Source organism: Anomalospiza imberbis, chromosome 3, assembly GCF_031753505.1.
Source record: "Anomalospiza imberbis isolate Cuckoo-Finch-1a 21T00152 chromosome 3, ASM3175350v1, whole genome shotgun sequence".
In the NCBI taxonomy this organism is placed as follows: Eukaryota; Metazoa; Chordata; class Aves; order Passeriformes; family Viduidae; genus Anomalospiza; species Anomalospiza imberbis.
In genome coordinates, this window is record NC_089683.1 from 100,829,477 (window position 1) to 100,845,678 (window position 16,202).

The 16,202-nt window shown below is 41.4% G+C and overlaps 1 protein-coding gene across 2 annotated transcripts in view; it reads right to left on the reverse strand.

Moving 5' to 3' along the window:
• Positions 1 to 297: 297 nt before the first annotated feature.
• SNAP25 (synaptosome associated protein 25) overlaps positions 298 to 16,202 on the reverse strand; it is a 61,807-nt gene continuing 45,902 nt past the window's right edge. The window contains exons 5-8 of one of the 2 annotated variants that reach the window (XM_068186083.1): positions 12,188 to 12,305; positions 8,076 to 8,201; positions 5,795 to 5,939; positions 298 to 1,618 (exon numbers count right to left, since the gene is read on the reverse strand). In XM_068186083.1, the coding sequence (XP_068042184.1) occupies positions 1,550 to 1,618; positions 5,795 to 5,939; positions 8,076 to 8,201; positions 12,188 to 12,305 (458 nt within the window). In that variant the 3' untranslated portion in view covers positions 298 to 1,549. Of the gene's footprint in view, positions 1,619 to 5,794; positions 5,940 to 8,075; positions 8,202 to 11,932; positions 12,051 to 12,187; positions 12,306 to 16,202 lie in introns of both variants that reach the window. The other variant, XM_068186082.1, reaches the window with a different exon arrangement.

A 16,202-nucleotide genomic window follows, 5' to 3' on the forward strand; every position in this document is an offset into this window, starting at 1 on the left:
ATAACATTTATGTCATCTTTTCTTTCCATTGAACAAGAGAAAAATATTTTGATTCAGAGTTTGGCAATCCAAGCCAGGTTATTTAAAATAATAGTCACTTGGAATGTACCAAGTGTAATTTTTAGTCAAGTTACTTTTCTACAGTATTGCAAACCAAAATCTTTAGTTTCCTACAAAACACAATTCAAAAGCAGTTTGTAAAGAGTCTTTAGACTTTGCGCTTCTTCTCCCAGGTGAGTTGCAAATAAGAAGTTGTCACTGACACGTAGGGCAACAAATGGATAAAGCAAGCTTGGATTCTGAGATCTATAATTTTTAATAATCTTTAAACTAGCTACAAAATGTCAATCACTTCACAAACTGACAGGAGACATAAGGAATTTTCATATTACATGCTGTAAATGATATTTATCTCACAGTTTATCTAGAGTTCATTCATTTAGGTTTTTTTAATTATTTTTTAATTGTCAGCTACTAAACATCTCAGCGATTTGGTGTGCATAGCTCTAGGTAAGCAACAGAGAACTGTACCGATAACAAACCACATGGGGATAGCGACTAGTAAGAGAGAGCCTTATAAAAATTACATTTCTTTGCACCATTTCATATGGTAGTTGTTTCCTCCAAAAGATAGTCTTCAAAAGCAACAGACAAACCCAATATATTACACTTATTTCTTTTTGTCTTTGACATATTTTCAGCCAAGCTTTTATTTTGCTGGCAATGGCTAAATGGTGAGTGCCAAATCCCTCTTTTTTTCATAATTAAAAAAATGATCATGATTAATAACTATATATATATCAACAAGAAAAAAGTGGCACAACTGCAAACTTGCTGGTATAACATAGTCCCAAAAGAGTCCGAATACTGAGCATGCTTTTGTTGTCATTGTTGGTGTGCTACTGCCATGGGAAAATTCTTGTTTAAGTAGGAGTCTAAAAGTCTATTTATTCCTCATGCATAACTGCATAAATCACATCACTTTTTAGTGCAATGCTTGTTATAGTAATATAATTCCACATTGTCTAATCATGAAATCATAACAACAGATAATGGCAATGAAGAACTGAAGACAGCAGGTTTAAATGCTTAAACATCATGATACCCAAAGACAGGAGCATGGCAGTAGCTCTGTGGAATGTCACAGTTTTACAAGAACAATACTGTATATTTAAAGGTTAACAGCACGTTTAGCATTCCAACAGTGTTGTCATTCAGCAAACATCATTAAAAAAAAAAAGAAAAATGAGAAGGAAAAAAAGGAAAGGAATCCAAAACAGAAAAAAGGAAAGGAAAGGAAGAACCCCAAAAAACATCATAGTGAGCTATAGCCATCAAATCAGCACTATGTACAACCTTTGGAAAGAAAGATATCTAGAAAAAAATAATTACAAGTATCATTTTTGGAAAGCTGACAAACTACACAGGACAACATTTACAATGGGGCTGATATGTGCATGTGTGCAAACCTAGTAGATAAATACCATGATAAAAGCATGAAGGTGCTGCCCTGCTGGACAGCATTAAAAGGAAATGCACTTCTCTGCATTTAACCACTGCCCAGCATCTTTGTTGCACGCTGGTTGGCTTCATCAATCCTGGTTTTGTTGGAATCAGCCTGGGGAAACACAGAGAAAAGAAAGTGATGAGTACAAGGAAGAAAGAGAATATGAGAGGGAAAAAAGAGTACAGGGAAGAAAGACAGTGCTTTGTGGGTACTTCCATAATTTGGGCTAGGTCATGGAAAAATGAAGCTTGATAATACTGGAGAGCTGCTTTTTGTAGTGGTATTAGGGACCCAAAAGGAGATTACAGATTTTCTGGTTTTGCTTCATGTAGCCTTTGAGCAGAGCTTTTCTGTTTGTGGTCAGCTGCACTGAACTCCTGTAAATGCTGTGCCAGATCTGTAGCTGGTGCTGTCAACAGCACTGGTGGTACTGATGGTAATGGATGGCAGCATGAGAACGTGGTGTGCATCTGCATTTTCTGGGGAAAAGCTTCAGAGCCCTCTAAGATTCAGTGGACTCAGACTGTGGTCTAATTTAGATCATCACTCACTAGCCATAACTAAAATTTTGGTCAGTGTAGAGACTCCTGGAGCAGAGAAGCTGGATCATCTGACATAGGGAATGCTGGCAAAAATAAATTTCTTTGAAAAGATTGGCCTAGATATGTTTGCTTTGCATGTAAAAGGAAGGGAATTGGTGGGAGGATGCCAGTACTCCAAAGTTCACCAAAGTAGTTGCAAAAGAGAGTAGCCTCTTTCATTGGGCAGCAGCATATACAAGAGTTAAGAAAAGGCAGGGATTCTACTGTGATTTGAAGCAATCAAAATGCAATTTAATCCAGCATAGACTGAGCCATTAACTGCACTGTTTTCCCTGGAGTAACACCTGCCATGATTATAAAATGCCATTAATAAAATGGCACCACTTGGGAGGTTGGGGAGTTCTCTCTGAGTGGGAAGACACTTCGACCATGACTTTCTGTAGCTCTGCAGAAGTTACTTTTAGAGACTAAAGACACTGTTTTTAGCTGACAAAAACTGGCAAAACTCCACTCAACCCCATGTTGCCATGCCGACTTATTCTAGCAGAGGGACTAGATAGAAAATGGTTTCAATTTTTAAAACCAGACCTGTGGGAAAGGTGAGAATTATGCTGCTGCTTGAAAAGTATGAGCTCCAATTGCAAACTCTTTCTCTGGTTTGATGGCTGCATTTTGTTAGCTTTGATGATTGTTCCCACATCTCTGGGGTATATCCAGATTTACAGATTTATTTTAAATCTCCAAGTTGCAAAGACAGAATGGTGAAACAACTTTCCCACATGCATTTGAAAATCCTTTAAGAATGTTTATTCTGATGTGCAATAAATCTTTCTTGCAATAAAAATATATTGGGCTTTTCTCCATAATTGTTTTGGAAAGTGCTATGTGTATTTTTAGTGTAGTAGCACGAGCCAGCTCCTCAACAAGCGTAAATCAGCAAAACTACTCATTACAAGCCACACTCCTTTATTTTAGCCATGAGTTTGACCTTGTCTACCACAGTACAATTTTGTATACTTTTGCCAAAAGGCTACCTAAAAAGTTAATGGGTTTGGAAGCAGTTACCTTTGTTACAAAATGCATGAATATTCATTGAACAGTGATTAAACCTCATGTCCCTAATGATGTTTAGACATTAGTATCTGGTGGATGATGTTGCATTGAAGGCAGTGGGATTCTTTGTGCTGACCTTCCCACTTAAGACAGAGTGATTTGAGCCCCCTCTACATTCCTCCCAGCCTCCTATTTATGGTAGGTGTTAGGGCCAGGCTCTTCTGGTGATGGTGCCATTTGACCTACTCATCACAGTCATTTTGATTTTTTTCCCTTTCTCTCTGATCCAAGGAAAGGATAAATAAAGCCTTTTATTCATTGCTGTCCTGATTACTGTGGATAGATCAGATTACATCGCTGCATTATAAGATTGCTCTGGTTTGAGTGCATGCATCCAGTATAACATAAGTCCTTTAGGATCATTGATGATGCATCCTGGGGTACTTTAGGTTAGATTTGTGATGTACTCCAACTTTTGTAAACTGTGTCAGCCAAGGGTCTTTCTAATTATCATAATTGACCCAAAGCACAGTGCTCCAGCTGGTCAGCAAAACAAGCCTGGCAATGCTGTGAGGGGGACAAGGCTCTCTTGCTATATTTCATTGCAGACTGGATGTGTGTGCAACTGAGGTTTCGTTGTTATCCAGCTAACCACTATTTTTGTCTTTTATAGAGGGTTTTAAAATGTATTAACATTGTGTTCCTTCTTCTAGTACCTCATTACTGTATGTCCTTACTCTGAGAAATTTGGCTTATTTTTCACTAAAACTGAAGACTGTCTTATTTTTGTGCTGCTCTCATGATGACTCCTCTGTGTATGATGCAAATCCATCTTTCACAAATGTGTCACTGTTCCTTAGCCAAGGGCCCTGGGTGATTTCATGAATGCATTAGCTGCCAATGTTATTTTGCCATTGCTGTACAAAATGCCAAAGTCTGTGAGAAGACCACAGAGCTGTGGAAGGTTGGTCCCTCAGGTCACTTATCTCAGCATGCACTGTTAGAAATTTGGCCCATGTGCTTTATGTGCACAGAGAGCCTAATCAATGTTTTCAAAATCCAGATGTTTGCAAGCCTGAGCTGGTAGGATAACTTGTTGGGCTTACTGTATTTTGGGATAGGATCCTGCAGGCACGGGTAGGATGCCACTGATTTCCATCCACAGGGCATGGCTCCTGCCACTGTGACATGAGCAGGGGAGGTGGGAACACAATATTGCATGTCCTCATTGCTTTGTGAAAATAATGTATATCATAGGCTTCTTATTTAAAGGTACTCATAGTGTAGGCTGTATAAATTCCCTGTCCCTTCTCAAAGTATAAAGAGATGTGCTGCTTTCTAGTTCTTTGCATATGAATAGCAGTAGTAAATCCTTCCCCCAATGTCCCTTGTTTTCCCAGAAGTATGAAACGGTGCATAATGGCATCCCAAAAATACTGTGCATTTTCCAGTACAGTCAAACAAACACATGCAGCTTTATAAAGCAAGACTTTTGACCAACACCAAGCCACGTGCTTTACCATGGCTGCCTCTCTGTGGGGATGATCTTCCCTCCCTTCAGACAATGTATACTTCACCCAGTTCTCTCCGGAATCTACCTCCAATAAGGAAAGCTCTTAGAGTGAATCCCTCAGTGCAGTATTTTCCTTAATTTTTATTACTAGGCTCTGATATGGTTAACTGACATGAAAAACAGGCATGGGCATCCTGCTTGTTTGAGGAGGCGTGCGTGTATAAGAAGGCTCAAGAGCACCAGCTCTGCCACTTGAGGTCAGAATTAACTGTAAGCAGTACATGTAAGTCCTTGGGTTAGATCCTCAGGTTGTGTAAATCTCAACAGAAGTGGAGTGTTGTGTTGATATTACACCAGATGAAGATCTAGCCTCTTACGTCACTTCAGACTGTCTGTGCTTGGAGCTCTGCCAGTACCAATGCAGATGGCCTGCAGATCTTGGGATCTCAGGATGGCAGTGAGCTCCCAGCCAGGCTTGGAAGGGGCTGTTCTCTGCTACAGAAATCTGCAGTGCAGGTGTGGCACTGGAACGGTGCTCTCTGCCTTTTTACATGGTGATTTTGCAGAACTAATGCTGAGGTTTTGTATTCCACTGTGGCCATGTGGGGCCCAATTTTGTATAAATATACACACACACACACACACACACACATCCTCCCCCAAGACAGCAGGTAGCTCTCTGTCCTAATGTTGTTATAGGCAGCACAACAAAACTGGCTGCACTGTTATAATATGGCAAAGCTTTGCTTAATAAATGCCCATCCTTCTTTGAGGACTGGTCCCCCAAGCAGGTGATCTAATCCTGAGCTGCTCATGGAGTTTCCCAGGAAAGAAAAGCCCAGGAGGATTTAAAACTTTCCAGGAAGTGCCAGGGCAGTCACATCCAAGCCCCACAGTTCAGCATAGCCCAGGGCACTTGTCCTTTTTCAGAGCTATTGCAGAAGGAGCCTTGATGTCTGCTAAGGGGTCCCCTTGCAGCTGTGAGGCAAACTCAACAGCAAAGGTTCAACACAGCCTGCACTGGAGGTGCAGATTCACAGCAGCGAGGTCTGCTTTGGCCCAAGGATTTAGAGGGAGAAGAGAGGAGCTATTTCTGTCCCTTGTCTTTTCCAGGCCCATCCTTGGAGAAGGGAAAAACAGAGCCCCTTTTGGGGTCCTCATGGAAATGGCAGCTCTTACCTTCTCCATGATCCTGTCAATCTGGCGGTTCTGTGTGTCGATCTCGTTGCCCATGTCCAAGGCCATGTGACGTAAGTTGCCAATGATGCCGCTGACCTGCTCCAGGTTCTCATCCATTTCATTTTCCCGGGCATCGTTTGTTACCCTGGGAACAAAAACCCAATTCTTTAAAGCAGAGACAGGAGATTCCCCCCGAAACTGTGATTCACCCGAAACCTCCACTGCATCCTTCATCGCTTGTCACCTGAGGAGCAGGTTGCTGTGCTCAGCTTTGAACAAAAGGGATTAATGAGTAGATAACCTGTTATCTACTCATTAAAAAAATTAATAGAAATTAAAATGTATGAAAAATGTATGAAAAATGTTACATGCCTATTTTTTGGATGTTGGGCTCAATTATCTGGGTTATCAGTGCTCTGTTTATACTGCTCATGTCTGCTGTTGGTAGACGTGTTGCTGTCTGAGCTTGCCTGTACCACATGCTTCACCTCTCTGCAGTGCTCATCCTTCCCAAAGAATGAAAGTGTGCTCCATTTGGATCTGTGTGTGGTTAGTGTTCATGGGAAGCACTGGAAGATGGTGGAATTATAGTGATAGCAGCTCCCCTCCTTGGACTGCTAATGAATACTGTCCAGTCCTTGTGTGTTTGGGGTCACAGAGATATTGGGGAAGAGTTGCTTCAGCTGTGAAAATCCTGACCTAAAATCATATTTAATTAACTGTATTTCTGGTGAAAGACAGAAGCAGCTTCTCTCAGATTTACTGGCTTTAGCAAAGATCATTTATCTCTCAATCTTAGCACCATCTTTTGCAGTTGCTTGGTTTTTTGGAAGGAAAAACTTGTGCTTGAGCCAAGGCCCAGTTCAACTCTCCAGTGACTGAAGGGACAGATGGTGACTGATGCTGGAAAAAGCCAGGTCCATGGGTCCCACTCAGAAAATTCTTACTTTGAGTCTCTTATGCAGTTTGTGTTCATGTAGGTGCCCAAAGGGTTCTCCAGGCTATTTGCAGAACAGTCATGGTGCAGTGTAACTTCCTTGACTGCTATTCTATTATCACACCCCAGCCTTCATTTTGGTGGGGCTGCCATGCAGAAATTTAAAAAAAAGTGAATGACAGACCCATCAAACTTAAATGGCAACTCCATCCCACGCTCCAGATTGCATGACAGCATTGTTTCTATCACACTGATTTCCCTTTATCACAGAAGCAAAAAAAAAAAAAGTGGATAATAGTTTTTGGAAAGATAATTACTTATTAAACTAGTGTCCTTAATCTTCAGAGATCAAAGCTTTGCCTACTGGTATGCTGATAGCATTGTCAGCTAAATACATACTCCATAAGCTCTGTAATCAGTAGGTACTTTGTGCTGGATCCCTGTGTGTAGTGGGAAGTTTGCAGTGGGGCTGCCTTTATTATAGCTCTGTGCATCAAACTGGCTTTGATTTGAGAGCCCAGGGATTCCCACTCCGTTCCTCCATAGCTGTGACTTCCCAGCAGCTGAGGAATGAGGCATCATTCCCCACGCAGTGAGGTTTTGAGGACGCTCACGAGCAGGGGAGGGGTGCACCTCTAGTTTAAAGTGTTCTTCAAGTTCTGTGCTTAGCTCGGTGCTTTGGCAGGAAGCCTGAGGTTTTTTTGTTGTTGAAAAGAAAGGGAGGGCTGCTGGATGCTTTGGTACATCTTCTGGCAAGGAGGGATAATGGGCACTACATGCCTTGAGACATAATGGCAATAAACTAGTATTTATCTGACACTTCATTTCTGAGGCGTTTGACAAGTGTCATTAGCGAGACCCCTGATAAGGCTCCCAGGACAAGTGTTCACACAGGGAGCTGGAGTGCCTAGGACAGTGCTGGCTGGCCATGGCTGTCTGCACCCTCACAGTGCTGCTGTGAAATAAATAAATAGACTTTAGTTCATTATTGCCCACATCTGGGCAGTCTCAAAAAGAAAGGTTTGGGCTTGTGTTTTCAAGCATCTTCTGGTTCTCAGACCCTTACTTCCGGGATTTCCAGCAAGGTCACCATCCTTTGCACTAGAGCGCAGGTGACCCTCAGGTCAAGGAGAAGTCCCTGGATGCAGTAAGCCTTTAGGACGTGTCTGAGTCACCATCAACCTGAATCCAAGCACCACTTGGTGGAAAATCCTGGCTCCATCACATTTCCCAGCACATCTGAAGGAGTTAATGAGCACCACAGAACTCATGACCATATGGAAGCAATCTAAATATATCAGTGACAAGGAGAACAGAGAGAAAACAGTGGATAAAAAGGCTCACCTGCGGATAAAGCCACCACTGATGGCCATCTGCTCCCGTTCATCTACGACACGTGCAGGCTGGCTGGCTACAACACCATCCTGATTATTGCCCCAGGCCTTTTTGTAAGCATCACTTGATTTAAGCCTATGCAAAAAAGATGATGAGTAACAAAGTACCAAGTGCACAAGGACAAAAGCAAAACTCTTTACCTCTCCAAGCTAAAAGCTGAATCAAGCAAATGAGTTTTCAGATAGAGGGTCATTGTTTGTATACCGATATATCATAACACTGAATAAAAGGAAGGGATGGGATTTTTGCTTATTTTTTACTTTACTGCCACAACAGTGATGGTCAGAGGTTTAGTTTCCAATAGGGTGAATTGCAGTTGTCAGGTCTACAACATTGCACACAGGTTTTTGGATGTTGACTTAGTTTCCGGAATGAAGGAAAATTAAAAAAAAAAAAAAGAAGAAGAAAAAAAAAGGAAAAAGAAGAGAAGAAATACAGATAAGTAGAAAACATTTTTTCATTTCAGTGACACATATGTTTTGACATCAAACACAGAGGACATACTGGCAGACAGACATAAAAACAGAACTGCCAAGTATAGTGTGTACATCACATCACAGCAACACACCCTCTTAGAGAAAAACAGATTTGGCTACAATTTAACATTTTACCAGGCAGAATATTTGGCTTCTGATGATGTTTTTTTCAATGTGTATGTGGCATAATAGGCATTAAAAGCCACTGACCTTTCCCAAGGTGATTTGGGGATGATTTTATCATAGGGTTCATTAGATTTTTCAAATAATATATCGGTACTTGAAAATAGTAATCATACATCGACAGTTGATGTACAAACCTTTGTCCACAGAGACAAAAAGTAAAATAGGCAGAAGTGAAATGAGTGCAGGAAAAAATAAAAGATACGAGCAATCTAGCATCAGAAAGGGAAATTTTTCTACATTTTTCTTCATGCACCAGCTACAGGCATGAATAAGAAGTAAAGCATTCTCACTAAGCACAGTTGCCCCATTAGTTCATCATACCCTCAATGCATCAGCAGTAACAGCCTTCACAATAAGCAAGACACAGGCAAAAAAGGATCATCACTTCCTTCAGGAGTTTTAAACCACAGGACTTCAAAAATAGCCTAGTAACTTGTTATATTTGTATTTTGTGGCAGTTACATTAACCTTCAGAGAGCCATTTTTGACTGAGCTGCTGTGGCTAGAAAATTAAAATCCAGGCACCCCTAGAGTGGCAGATTGACACGTGCAGTCTATTTAGGGCTGCTGTCATTGGGATCACCAGACAAGATTGAACATTTTAACAGGAGAATGTAAGGATTTGGGGTCCACAGGTATAAGTTCATGATTTTATTCTGGCAATGGGTCTGTTTCCAACAAAACCCCTGGAAGCTGCAAATCTCTGTGGTTTCCCTGTTCTTTGGTCAGCTCTAATCAGTCCTATAAACAGCCCTGTGGCTTGGATTCTGGGGGAGGAACTGAATGTGCTTCTGGGAGATTGGGGAAAGGACATGACAAACCCATCTCTGGTGTCATGTTCTATCCATGCCCCCTGAAGCAGCTCAGTTTTAAATGAGCCTGAAGATGTGTTGTATGATCCAATATAGAATTAAAGTATAGATTACAAGAGGATCTTTCCTACTCATCTGTTCTGTTGCTTATTTTCTATTAAAGTTTGTGAAGACTTAAAAATATGATGGTTGGCTTGTTTAATTTTAGTTCTTTGAAACTATACATCAGCTTTGGCATTTTTAAAATGCCTGAAAGTCTCTTGCTGCAGCTACATTTACAGGGTTTTGCCTGTTCTTTCGACCTGTGCAACTTTGTCAGTGGGACAGTTTCTGTGTTTGAGGTAAATGATTTTATACACCCAGAATCTGATCTCTTGTTTTCTTGTGGACTTCCAGTTAAAGTCAACAGGTGGAGCTTGGATCTTCTCATGGTCAATAGCAGTTGTCCTTTTGAAAGCAACCTGGTCCAAGTTCTATTCTGTGGGCATTTTCGGTCTCCTAAGAATGTAGGATCAACCTTTCCGTATTTTTACGGCTCAGAGAACTGTACTTTCACTGTATATCAGGGTAGAGTTACATGTGAAGTGGATGATCTTTCTATAAATATATGCCATTAATCTCCCACAAGCCAGAAGAGCTTTAGGGGATCATAGTGATTCTGATGCCCAGAACTGTATGGATTTCTCTCTCTCCCACACTCTACTCCTCAGAACATCATCTTATCTGTACCAGTGAGGTCCTGGCTTAGAGACTCAGGGAATAGTCTCTAAAACCATTCTTCATCCATCCTCTGAGCATTGGTTAGCAATGCTGCTCTCTGAAATATGGCTGCAGACTGATAGGGTCAGAATGCCTTAGAGAAGGGAAGAGGCCCCTTTACAAATTCTTGCCCCCTACGTCCCCTGCAGAATCATCCTGTTCTTGCAGCATGGCACTGCAGCCGTAGCAAAGTGCCAAATGTTTTAGTGCCAGGTGCTAATCCCACTGCTGTCACATGTCTGGCTGTCAGTTCTGAGCTTTTACAGCTTGTACAGTGTGGGAGACATGAAGTTTCTGCTGCATTTGTACCTACAGCTCTTGTGCACCAGCTCCTCTGGTGCAGGGCAGCAAGGGCTGCAGGCTGTCAGAGCTCATACCCCTTGCAAGAGGGGTGTATGCAGCCCTTCCTGTTCCTTCTGTCCCCTCTCCCATCACACATCAAGGCTACAATAATTCTGGGCAAAATGTTTACCCAAAAAAAATATTCAGGGCTTGATACAAAGAAATAAAAAAAACCTGAGGCTGTATCTGGATTGTGTCCCAAGGGAATTAACTTCAAAATAAATGTGACTGATTAAGGCAAAACCGTAGTCCCGCTCTTCTGATTTTTTGGCAAAATGACAGCTCTCTTTCCTTTTGGTTTTGATAATGAGGGTTGGATCAGGCTTTGCTGTGAACAAAATTCAGGTAGAAAGGGAATTTAATGCTACAGCAACACTACTCTCTTTTTTTTCCTGCACAGTCTCTGGCCAACCATTTAAGAATGTTTTCACTGCAACCTAGTTTCATGCCTACTCACTGCATGCTGGATTTGCCATTCCTCAAGGACTTCGGGTTGGTCCCCGATCTCCTACACCCGCATAACCGCACATCACATTTTCATTTGGCATTTAAAACAAGCTTGGCATTACTTGGAGGACGGTTTCGTTCAAGTGTGATGGCATGCAAGCAAATTCGATGCATTTCAACATTTCTGCTTAGTGTACATGCTACCCAAACAAGAGAAATTTGGCATGTTGAGGTTTTGTCAAATTTTTTGCCTGTGGCAGGATGAAAACCATTTCAAGTTGGGTTCCAATTATGAAACATCACATCTTTTTCAAGATCTCATCAAGGACTATTTCTGCTGAACAATGAAAAAAGCTGTGATTTTCATCCACAATTTTGAACAATGTTTAGTATGACCTCTTCTGCAGTTTTTTCAGCTCTTTTGTTTATAAAACTTGTTCATGAAAATATGTTTCAGAATTTAGAGTGTCCAGGAATAAGGTAGCCCCAAGTGTTTTTGTTCGCTGGAAAATGGAACCACTCAGTACACTTTGTGTAAAATGTTGAAACTTTTACCATTAAAAGGTGTTGACAGTGAAGCTTTCACTGCAGTATGCCTGATTTTAATGCATCTACAGTAATTCCCAGTCAGTTGTCTATGCTATGAAATGAATGCATTTGAACCAGAATCGTTCTTTCTGCATGCCACATGCTCATCCTGTCCATGTGCCTAGCAAGGATGAGCTTCACAAGGCCTTTGGGATTAGCCTTAAGTGCTCAAAGAGATGAGGCAGGCAGCACCTACTTGTTACATGGACAGACACAAAGACCACAGAATTTTCCTAGGTCCGTCAAATTCTTTTCTGCTTCTTTCATGTCCTTATTGATTTGGTCCATTCCCTCTTCGATGCGTTCCAGTTGTTCTGATTAAACACAAGTATTTTATCCCCACAGAATGAAGCAGATGGAAAAGGACAAAGAAAAAAAAGACAAAAACTTCAGACATTCACTGTGACAAAAAACTGGACACAACATAGCAGAGCCGGTACCCAGTACCTACTTGTTACAAGGACATATGAAAAGGCCACAGCATTTCCCTAAATCTTTTAAATTTTTCTCAGCCTCCTTCATGTCTTGGTTGATATGGTTCATGCCTTCTTCAACACGATCGAGTTGTTCTGGTCAGGACAAAGGGATGACAGTGTGGAATGAATTGTATTTTTGTTTGCTTGATTTTGTCTTCAACAGAACATGAAAAATGACCATGTAGTTCTGAGTTAATAATGACATTACAATGCATTAATCTGATCTGATGCATTGCTGAAAGGATGTATGCTGCATTGGATGCTGAAGATTTTTTTATTAGTATGGGAAGAGTAAAACAAATGAAAAATTTATTTGAAATATATTAATATAAACAAGATGTAATGATGTAGAAAGGAAGGGTTATAAAGTTCAAGGTCCAGAAACATAATACATTACATCAACTTACTAAGACACAGTGACATCCAGGAGAAAGAAAGATAGTGTTATTATTTTGCATTTATATATGTTAATATTAGAGAAAATAAGTCCTTCCATGGAAAATGATTCCGTTACTTACGCTTACAAATGCCTCGGAATTAGGTGGGTTTGGGTAGCACAAGTGCTGTGGCTAGTGAGTGAGAGAGCTGGTAGTTAATGGTAGTGGTAATGGAGCGAGCTGTTAAGGGCTTGTGTCGAGGTACCCTTTCTTCCAGAAGCCGAGGAAACAGACCTGCCACTTCGACTGGTGCTGGATATTGATCTCTAGTCTGAGTGTGGCCTCAGGGCTGGTTTTCTTCCCAGTGTGGGTGCTGCAAACCAGGAGTAACCTCAGTGAGCACGGAACAATTGAAACCACTCCGGGAGCCCGACGCTCTCTGCGAGAGGGTCACTGGCTGTGGCGTTCCTTGTCTCTGGCCCCAAGGGACCTTATGGAAACAGGCATTGGGCGAAGACTTGTTTTCAGTGGGGTCACTTCTGCTTTGCTCCAGGGCAAATTAAGAAGCACCAGGCCCAGAAACCAGCCACATATAGACCCTGTCTTTCTGCTGGCATTAAACAAAATTTGGCATATTTCCACCTAAGGCTGATGCGTTTTCTCAGTGACCTGGTTTTCTAAGTGATTTGGTGGCTCAGAATAACTTAATGTGTTCATTTTTTTCACTTTTAAAGCTGGGGAAAATGTCCTAGGGAAACAGAATGCCACGACATAAAAGTGTAGGAACAGGATTCTCCGCTGATGTAAACAGATATGGATCCAATTGGATCAAGGGTCTTGTGTGGAGTCTGCATTAGGGACAGCATTTTGCGTGGGATTTACATTTCACACCATTTGGTCCCAAAGGATAGACTCAGATACTACCAAGGATCAAAAAAGGTACTTGGAGTGGCATTTCAATCTATTAAAAATTGTAACTGTACCTAACAAGGAAAAGTAAAGCAATCCTAGTAAAACACAAATACATCCCTAGTCCCCAGATGGAATAGAAAAACACTGAATTAGACTGCAGAGGAAGGAACTAAGAGTGTTGGTTATAGAAGGAATTTAATGTCATCCCTGATGTTAACTGAGTCCTATCCAGGAAAAAAAAAGAAAGAAGAAGAAAATTTTAGAAGAAAAATCATATGCATATTGATGTCAGTAAAAAAGCTCCTCTTAACTTCTTTGAGAACATGAAGATGCCTAATTTCTTACTTGGGTTTTTAATAACAATTGAAGTTTAGCTTTTCAAAGCTTTCTGGGGGGTTTAGATGCCCAGCTCCCATTAAAATTAATTTTATTTAATTAATTTTAATAGGAAACAGGAACCTCACCCCTCAAGGTCCTAGAAAATCCTGGGCTAAATTATTCAAGCTGGAATAATTCAAGTATTGAACTTGTGCTCTTTGTTTAATTCTTGCATGACACTGGGCTTTGAGAAGGAGAGGTGCCATGTCATCAGCCTTTCTGCTGTCAGTTCTCATTCTCCTCAGCTGGATGGGCCTCTCTGCTGGTACCATGGGAGTTATTGATCCCAAATCCAAGGATATATTTAGAGGATCAGAGTTACCTGGCACTGCCCTCTAAAAGGGGCACACACTGTAAGCAAAGGATTGGGAAACCAAGAAGGAACCCTGAGAGAGGGACTGCACATGTTCAGCCAGGTAATCTGATGAGCTGAGAACCAGAAAAGCAAGGCTGGATTGTCTTAATGCACATTGTAATGTAGGCTTCAGCAGAAGCTATGGTTGGTGTCCGTAGGCACAAATTGTTGTTCTCATCAGAAATGTGAGTCTATGGTAGAAGGGGACACCCCTCCCTGTGCTCCTGCTCCTCGCTAAGCCCAGGTCCTGCCTGCTCCTTGGTTGGGCCACACTTGTTCTTGCTCTGGGGAGCAGCTGTGGGAGTGTGAGCTGGCTTTGATGCTGGTTCATGCAGCATGATGGGATTTGCTGCCCTTCTGTCACAGGCTCCCAGCTCCTGCTTCCAAGCACTGCAGAGCCCCTTGTCAGTTAAAAGACAGCTGTACCCACATGTGCATTTTGACACTGTGGGATATGAAAGGTATCTAATCTTTCTTCCATTGATTTTCCTGCTAGTGCTTCTATAACCTGGTCTGTCCAGTAGCAAAAGCCAGGTTCCCACTGCATGGGTCAGTCCTAGATCTGGTACCACTGGTGTTTCTCAGTGGAAGCAATTCTCCTTGCCCAGATGCACATTCTCTAAAGCCATGTATGTAACAGGCCCTTTAGAACTGTCTTTATCTGTTTTCTGTTCTGCCCAAATAAATGAGTGCTTATTGAAGAGTCTATTTTACACAAATCAAAGACTTCCATTTAAATTACAGCCCTCTCTAGAATCCTGACTCCATTTATCCTACTTCAGGATTTGTGTTTGATGCCTTGGCTATTGCTGAATAGGAAAGGGAGCCACAACTCATTTATCTTCCATTAAAGGAAACCTCATCAGTGTAAAAAACCTGTGTCATATTTGTAGCCCAAAAGTCTAGACAGCTGGCTGCTGGTCCTAAAACCACTTGCTAGTTGTTAATGTTGTGGGCTGGATTGTTAACTGGTTTAAATCAGCATAGTTATGCTAGCTTTGTGGAGCAATGCCAATTTATACCTGTCAAAGATCTGGTCCCACAGGCAAGGAAATAGATTCATGAGTTTAACCACAATTATTGAGGCATAAATATTATAGTGGAATTAACTTAATGGGGTCGCGCTGGAATTGTTTTGGTATAACTGCTATTAAAATGTGGCCCAGAATGAATCACTGCCGGTAGGAAATAAGATGGCTATCGAGAGGTTAATTTAATGTCTGTTTCCATAGATCTTCCCTATTCCAACGTTCTGTGCTGTATCAAAGGTTTTAGGGAAGACAGTTTGTTGGCACATACTGCCATGAACCTATGCAAATTCACGCCTACAAGAGATAATGTCTTCTATCTTCCATTTAGAGAAGCCCTTCAATGTCAGTTTGAACATCTTTAGACTGTTTGTTGCAATATTATTTGAATAAACTGCACCTATATGTTTATGTATGATATATGAGATATACCTAAGAGAATTGGTGCTGTCTGGAGGCAGAATACACATCAGAAATGTGTTTCATTGTGATTTCCTTCTTTTTTTTCTCACTGGGAAACTCTGCAACCCTTTTGGTATACTGATGTCTGAGCACATCACTTTCATTTCAACGTAGTGACCATAAATCTTCTTCCAGATCTTACAGAAAACAAATGGCCTATCTTAAGGCAGAAACAAGAATAGATTTTTACCTGTATCATTATACTTGTGAATTACTCCTGTAAGGTAACTGAGGGAACATAAGCTAGTCCTGTTAGTTTTATCATAGCATTGTGGCCATTTGCCACTGGGTCTTTGCCAGGATCTTCTGTAACTTCCCGGCAATTCCCCATCCTTTGACTGATCTGAGGAACTGGCTGGGGCAGGGAAGCTGTAGCAAGGGCATCCCTCAGTTGCTCATGTGGTGTCTTGAGCAAAAACAGCTGCAAAAGTATCTTACAAGGCATTGGTAGCAAGACCAGCACAGAGCAAGTGTGGGG